At 41.7% G+C, this 8,439-nt stretch overlaps 1 protein-coding gene across 1 annotated transcript in view; it reads left to right on the top strand.

Annotated features, from left to right (window-relative positions):
- Positions 1 to 8,439, top strand: part of CACNA1C (calcium voltage-gated channel subunit alpha1 C) — a 492,904-nt gene that overhangs the window by 438,235 nt on the left and 46,230 nt on the right. Inside the window, 1 exon segment of the mRNA XM_026070402.1 lies at positions 1,627 to 1,710. Coding sequence (XP_025926187.1) covers positions 1,627 to 1,710 — 84 coding nt within the window.

The following is an 8,439-nucleotide window of genomic DNA, read 5'->3' as shown; positions in this document are numbered from 1 at the left end:
GCCTTTTTTTTTTTTTTTTTTTTCCCTCCCCTACACATAATGTAGCTTGTAACCATGAGTCTCAAAAGCATCCTGGTAGGCAGGGTTTCAAGGTTTAGAAAGAAACTTTTTGCCAGTGTCTGCTGTAGGGGTTGGTTGAGCCCACAGTAATTTCAGGTTCCCAAGCCTGGCTTTTGCAGTGCCAGTGCTGGGATTTATGCCCCCCCCCAGCCCCCCCGCCTCCTTTTTGCTTTTTGCAACACTGCCTGGGAACACAGACTCACAGTTTACCCATGACCTGACTCTCTGGCTAAGAATAGCAGTCACAATGCAACTTGGGTTCAGTCTCACTGGAGACATGCTGCAGCTGGGAAACAGGGAGGTCAGATTAGCCTGTGCTCACAAAACCAAAACACATAAAAGGAACACAGAAAGTTTTGTCTGTTTGCCTCTTTTTAGGACTGCAGAACAAGGGGAGAGGTATACAAAAGTATTTTGTGAGCCAAGATAAAATTTCTTTGCTCATGATACTAACTTGAACAGGAAATAGACAAAGAGAAGCTTTTCTTCCAGACTGAGCAGGACCTTTTTAAAAAGGATCTTGTATCCTCATGGCCCATTCAGCAAAAAGTTATGCAGGACGGGGAAGGCAAGCAGTGCAGATTAGCATCTCCTGAGCACTGCTTAGGACAATGAGGAGATGCATCATGCAAGATATTTCTGCACAGCAAAATGAAGGTATGAGTTTAGCACATGCTAGAAGCTCTGCCATAGCTTGTTCGAGACAGCTAATGTCTCAGTGGTGCTATGGCACAGTCTTTAGCATGAGTTAGCAACAGATCCTGTTCTGAGCACATGCTAAAGCCAACTTTGGTTCCATCCTTACCCCTTTCTGTAGGATACATTGGCACATACAACATTCACACTGTCATTTTGCAGTGCAGAAGTGCTTTCAGAGTAACAAAAATACCAGCCCAGCTCTGTAGTTTAAGAAAGGAGCTAAGGTATTAGCAATAGAAACTTTTAGGCTAATGGCTGTCATAATACACATTGTGACTGCGTAAAAAGAAACATGACAGCCAGTGAGCTTTGACTAGCACATCCCCTGGCTCAGCTGTGCCCTCTCCTCTGTTGTGATGGGGTGCCTGGTCATTCTTAGCACCACCAGCACAGAGCTTCACATGCAACATACAGACTGGTGGCTATATTAACATTAGCAGAAGGGGAGCAATTTTTTTGAGACGGTATGACACCATTCCTGTACTCTTACCCCAACCAAATCTAAAGTCATCTGAAATGGGGAAAGGTAGTATGTTGCTAGGAATCGGAGATGTCCAGAGGAGCTGGTCCTGCAATGCCTACTCCTGTGAGCAGCCGTGCTCAAAGCCATCTATGTAGCTTCCCTTCACCCTGCTCTCAGAGTCAGAGGGGAGCAGTCACTAGCCTGGGATCACATTAGCTGGAAAGTGGCTGCTCGCACAAGTCAGGGATACCAGCACTGGCCGGCAGCTTGAGATGCAACAAGTAGATTTAAGAGGAATACCATTTGAGGTATCAGGGCAGTAATTCTAATGGTAATTTTGAACTGTTTTTGTCTGTCTAACATTCCTTTTTAATCCCCATCCTGCCTGCCCCTTCCTTATGTAGGGTTACTTTAGTGATCCTTGGAATGTTTTTGACTTCCTCATCGTAATTGGCAGCATTATAGACGTCATTCTCAGTGAAACTAATGTGAGTATTACTCTACCCTCCCCAGGATACCACCACCACCTCCTCCTCCTCTGCTGTTCCTTCTCTCTTTCTCTCCTTCTTTTTCTTTTTTATTTTTTCTGGGTTTTTTTCCTCTAGTCATGCTTTTATTGAACTTGCCGTCGTCCTTCTCCTTCTCCCAGGGGAAAAAAAAGGAGGGGGGGGAAACGCCTCCTTCTTTTTCACTTGTCATAGCTCGCCCCAAGGCTGTGACTGGTGAAAGCGCACAGAGTTTGGGGTGTGTGTGCTTTTTTTCCCTCCAAAAGGTAGACATGCTTGAGTGTAACTTTCTGACTAACCAGGCTTTTGTTGATACCCTCCATCATGTGAAACGTTACAGAGGTTTGAGCAACAAATACTGTAGAGTGGTAAGAGACTATTTAATATGCCCACATAACCTCTTTCTTTTCTTATTTTTTTCCTCTTCTCTCCCTCTTYCATGCTTTTTTTTGTTTTGTTTTGTTTTTTATTTTATTTTGTTTTACTTTTTACCTTTTTTTCCCTCTTTCTCTACCTCTCTCTCTTTCTTCTCTCTCTTGTTCTTTCTTTCTCTTCCTCTCTCTCTCTTTCTCTTTCCTTGGCTTCTCTGCCACATGCAGCACTATTTCTGTGATGCATGGAATACATTTGACGCCTTGATTGTTGTGGGTAGCATTGTTGATATAGCAATCACCGAGGTGAACGTAAGTAGCTGGCGTCTGTCCATGATCGTGCCTGCTCTAACATTCATTTGTCTTTCCCGGGTTATTTTATTTTTTCTCCCCCTTCCTCCTTTCTCTTGGGTTTGTTTTAAGAGCTTTTTGTTTAGTTTTGAAGCTCTCTCTTTCTTTTTTTCTTCTGTTTTAATTTTTGGAACGACTTAAAGGACTTTTTGACTGTTGCATCATTTTCTTTCCTTCATAAACCACCTGGCATGAATTAAACTGTATAGCAGGAAAAGTGATGGGAAATGTGGAGTGTAAGTGAAAAAGAGATTTGTGCCATGGGAAGCTGCTAGAACAGTCCCAGGCCAGCACTTTGGTCTACCCAGCATTATGCTTTGCTTCCCATGGCAGTTCGATACTCTCCACCCCACAGAGATCTAAAGGTCAGTTCTTTCGAGGTGGAACTATGGGAACCAAACCTAGAATCCTTCTGATGCTCCTTTCCTACCCCGCCCAGGCTTCCTCCAAAATAAATAAAGACCAAATCAACTCTGTTTAGAGGAACCTGCTCCTAATATTTAGTTTCTAATTTGAAAAAAAGGTAGATAAATTATAAGAAAAAAGCACAAAGAAAAACCATGTGTCCATGATTCAGCCCAGTTCAGTTTGCTCCATCTCACAAAATCCACCAGCACAATTGGCACTGATTCGCCCTGGTGGTGCCCATCTCAGTGGACAGGTGAAGGACTGAAAGAGCCATGGAGACTGAAATGAGCAGCTAGTGTTCAAAGAATAAATCACATCAGGCAAATTTTTTCCTCTGTCTTTTTTTTGGGGARGTAGGGGCAGAGTGGGCTGTAGGGGGGGCATCAGATGGGGTAGAACTACAGGATAAATAGACAGGCAGGAAGTATAAAGATTCCAAAAAGAAAGACAGCAAAGGACCCACCGTATTTAGGAGCACGGACAAAAATAACACTACTGATCCAGCTTAGTGAAGCCAGGAAAGTAGAAAGACTGTAAAAAATTGCTGTGAGGTTGTTTAATGTAGAGCAAATCAGTCATTAATTTGCAAAATGATATGGCTATTGAATAATCATTCCAGCTTGGAATTGTTGTTTACCGCAGAGGTAATCCAATGCAAGCAGAGAAGTGACAGCATAGTTTTCACTCAGTGCTTTGTTTGGGAGAAATTATAGACAACATTTTGAAAATATCAAAATACTTTATTTTGAACAAAATGTTTTGGTATTTTAGTCAACTTTATTTTCTGTTAAAATCTTTCTTCATTCTTCTAAATTCTAAAACAAGGAAATTTATCCAAATTGTAATATTTTGATTTTGAATAAATAAAATATTTTATTTTACTCTCGTCTATTTTCCTTGTCTTTTGAAAGAATGGAAAATAGTCCCTAAATGAAAATGAACATTTTTTTTAATATCTCTTAAGTGTTCTACTTTCTGCTACAATTTTGTTCAGAACGTTGTAAACAATTTTGGTTACCCTTTTACTAGAAAGATATTGACTGGGCTGAGTTTGTAGAGGGAAGTTGAAATGATCAGCAGGCTCAAGTAATTAATTTTAAAGAACAAAATGAAAGCCTTTTATATGTCACCCTTGTCACAAGAAAACTAAAATGGGAACCTGGTGTTAGCCTGGAGATTGTGCAAATGTTCCAATCCCATCCAAAGAGACAGTATTGTACATGATAAGTGAGGAAATAACTATAGTTAATGGGAGATGAATTATGCTAAACATCAAGAAGACCTTCCTAACTGATGTATTTGAATCTGTCGAAAAGTCTTCCGAGTAAAAAGGAGGGAAATCCTTTTGTTTTGTCAAATAAATGGAGGCCTATCATAGCAAGAAACCCTATATGGCAAGAAAATCTAATGGATCCTTTTGAAAAAATACGGAGTAATTTCCTATAAATTAAAGAACTTCTTACATCAAGGTTTGATACACTTTGATATACATCTCACAAAATTTCAGCCATCTGCAAGAAAGACAGATAACCATCCAGGCTTCTTCTTACAGTTAGTAGAGAGAAATACACACTTCCACAGGCCAGCCGATTTCTTCCTGTGTAAGTGTCTGTGACAGGTGAAATGAATTGCTTTTTGGAGGTGCCCATCCAATGCCTGTGGAGTGTCTAGGTTGTTAGGTTTGTCTAGACAACCAGCTCTTAGACACTAGGTTTAAGCAGGATAAATGGCAACCACTCTCAGCATGTTGTAGAGAAGGTCATGCTGCTGATAATTGTGCTAGGTAGGTCCTGTGCACAGATCTTCAGTCTCCAGGGCTATCCATATTGGTGTGTTTAATTACCACTGACAAGGCTCCCTCTCTTTTCCTTTCTCTGTCTAAATTCAAGTTCATTTCCATGCTAGCCAAGGCTTAAAATCCAGTTTTTGGTTACAGAAGTATATGAAAAATGAGGGTGTGCCTCTGTCCAAAAAAACGTCACCTGTCTTAGATGAGGAGGCAGCAGTAGTAGCCCTTACTCGTTTAGTAAGGGTTATGGACATCATTTCATTATGGTCCCTGTGTTTCCTCTAAAGAATCCTTTCCTTCTATACAGTTTTTACAGATTTCTGCACACGTCTTTTTGTTACCTGGCATGTTTAAACCTTCTCTTTTTATCTAGGCAAGTCCTTTGCTACTAGTTTCTAACGTTTGTTACTAAAAACTCGCACAATCTTTTGATGCACTGATAAATGAGCAGCAGCTATGGATGGAGTTTGTACTGAAATGTTTTGAAATCCCTTTGCACCTATAACCCTTATTGAATAAGAGAATGTATTGTATGTTGGTTTGTCCTGTCGGATTCCCTTACCTGCTAGCAGCACTTGATATGTTACATATTTAGCAGATGGGCATTGGAAATATCAGCCCATCTTGGATGGACAGTTGTCATCTTCCCAAGCAGTGTAAGGGAGTTTATCAGGTGCACTTCTCCCATTCTCCTCAGGAGCTTGTCGCTTTCTTGCTGTTTGTGGGTTTGAGCAAACCCTGCCTTGTGTCTCTGTACACTGTCTTGTCTTGTTCCAATAGACCTGGAGTCTGAAAAAGAAAGAAAAATAAACCCCAAAACATCAACAAGCTCCACTAATTGGAGATGTTTAGCCTGGTCAGGTGCAGGTAAGATGTTTCTGCCCAACTCATTAGAAGCTGAAGAACGTTTGTGGTAGGATCTTGGAAGGTGCTGCTCTTGGATCTAAGGACAGCTTTGACTGTGGTCAGTTAGTGAAGATGGAGACACCTGGCATAGGTTAGTTTGACATGAGGCCATAGAGTGTAATCCTGAAATTTCTGAGGTTCACCAGACATTTGCACTCAGAGGAAACATACCCAGGAGGTGTTAGGTGCTATAGCTGTGGTTGCTGTGGGAACTCTGACTGACAGGCACCACAGTATGTGTGTAGGTATACGCTTGCATCTGCTTGTGCAGTTCCCCATGCTCTGTTTTTTCCTTTTGACAATTATTCTTGTTTTTTGAAAAGGAATTTCCCAGACCAAAACCTTCGTTAAGATATATGTGAGTGTGCATGTGTGGGTCTTCGTGTGTGTACTCCATTGGGTATAGTATATTTTCCTGAATGTGTTTGGATACTTATGTCTGGGCTACAAATCAATGGGAGAGTGTATAGACATGAATCTGTGTGTGTAGGCAAGACAGAATGTGTATGCAAGCATATGTATTTGTGTTCTGAATAGTTGTTGGTGGAGACGTGGGTTGTTTTGTATGTATCTGAGTATATACGAACACGTTTTCAGAGCTAGTGTGGCTCTCCTAATGTGCAAGTCTGATCTGCTTATGGGCGGATGTTTGTATCTAGGAGTTGACTGTATGCAGGCATGTTCATCTGCATGCCTTTGGATGAATGTACACTTGCATGTTGAGCTCAGCATATGTTTGTTAGCATGGCTCTGTATTCACGTGTAGTGAGAAGGCATGTACTCACAAGTCAGGTCCCCTGGTTGTCTGCAGCATTCCTCAAACCTTAGTCAAACCCCCACTTAAATCACCTCCATGGCATGAAAGTATATCAAGTGATAACTCCAACTGTATCCAACTGCAACTTGGGAACACTTCCCAGGTCCCCCCAGCCAGCCCCACAGACACAGAGATGCATCTCACACTAATGATTATATATGCAAAGGGCACAGGGCGGGTTAAAATCTTGCAGATTTGAAAACTTCAGGGAGTGACACAGTTTCTGCCAAATTCACTTTTAAATGAGCTTATTTTCAAGCTTACTACATGACTGCATTTTCAGAGCTTTGTTTCTTATTAAGTGTTACACAGCTAACTTCCTAGCCACAAAATGAAGATTTTTCAAAATTTTCTGTAAACATTGATTCTGTTTTGGGCCACTTCTAGGCAACTTCTTAAGTAACTAAAGGGTTTGGGGTTTTTTTGTTTTGTTTTTTAATCTGCTATTAAAAATGAATATCCAAGGCAGAAACCACATCTGCCATGTTTCAACTGTCTCTAAATGCTAAGACCAAGCATGAGCTTTTGGGGATAAGATGAAATATGATGTAATGTTTGGGGCCTGGGAGGCAGGCCTGTGGGTTGTATTTCTTGAACTTTAACTTCATCACTGTGCCTCAGTCTCCCCATCTGTAGATTGCAGGTTGTTATGATTCCCCAAGTAAAGAAAACATTGTCATTAGCTTTACAAAACACTTTATGGTCCTTATTGGAAAACACTATGGTGCTAAAAATGATTACTATCATAATAATAAAAGGAAAGAAAATATTACAGGAGTTGAACAAAAGCCAGCAAATTTGGAATATGTCATCCAAAAAGGAGCCACAAGCACGGGCTTGCATTTCCTTCCTTTCCACATCAGCAGACACAGCCCAGAGTTCAGTCCTGTGAAGCTGACTGACAGCCTCCTGTCTCCTCCTCTAGGCAAACAAAGTTTCTCATTACTATTTATTGTGCTGTACCAAAGGAGGAAATCAAGTTTGATTTGTGCTCTGAGCTACAGTGCCCAGAGTGGTGAAAGAAAACAGTCAGACACTGAGCTGCTGAGAAAGCTGCTAAAGTAATGTCCTTTCTCCTGTCAGTGTCAGGCTGAAGATTCACTGTGGCTGAGTTTTCATTTGCTGCAAAAGCAATTCTCATGGCAGCTTATGCTTACCTGGATGAGTTTCTGTGGCCAGCTGAGTTTGTTCCATTCAGATGTGATGGGCAGTTGACAGCGTGTGGATGTGTGAGAGTTACAGAGGCATGTTCGTTTGTGAGCATGTGTGTCTACAGAGCACCAACATAGATATCAGTGGCAGTGGAGATGTTGTGTGTTTGATTCTGCCTGTCTATCTTGAAAGGATGTCAGGATGGGAGGGTTTGCATTTACCTGTGCCCAGCTGTGAGCCTGTCCTCTCAGATTCTGTTGGTGACTCTGAATGGGTTTGCATGTAGGGCTACCTCTATGTACATCAGCAGTGTCTGAGAGTGCATGATAATGACTGAGCAAAAACATCTGGACTGGTGTCCACCCACCTGTGCTAGTCAGTGACCACAAAAATACTTGCATGTCTGAGTATGTCTGTGGATGCTGAAGGATGTACAGAGGATGAGGTACACATGACAGGTACAGAATGCAATACAGCAGTGTGACAAAGAGCCAAGAGGGGGTGCATGGAGACAAGATGAAAACCATCAGGAATAGGTAGGAATTGGTGGTTTGCAGACTTGTGGGAAATAATGGATGAAATTTCCCTGCATAAGTTGCCTTCCTGTTGCAGCAGTACGCGTTTTCTGAAGAGTGAGCATTTTCACTAGTCTGAGGATTGGTGGAAATGGTTTTTTTTAAATGAAAGAGGTGACAGAAGGAGAGAACAGGAAGGTACAATGTCGTTTGCTGCTCTGATCCATGGTGGCCTCTGGGAGACATAGGATCCAGGGCTTCAGTAAGTGATACCTCTATGAAGAAAGTAAGAGAAATCTACCTTGCTGTACTCCTTCCCCTGGAAAATGTTAGCCAGGTCTGTTGTGCCCAGGCCTGCTGGGTAGTGGTTTAGCATTTGTCTATCAGATACTTAGGAGCACT

Source organism: Apteryx rowi, unplaced genomic scaffold (genome assembly GCF_003343035.1).
Source record: "Apteryx rowi isolate R43461 unplaced genomic scaffold, aptRow1 scaffold_31, whole genome shotgun sequence".
Taxonomy (NCBI): domain Eukaryota; kingdom Metazoa; phylum Chordata; class Aves; order Apterygiformes; family Apterygidae; genus Apteryx; species Apteryx rowi.
This window is presented reverse-complemented; position numbering and strand designations above follow the sequence as displayed.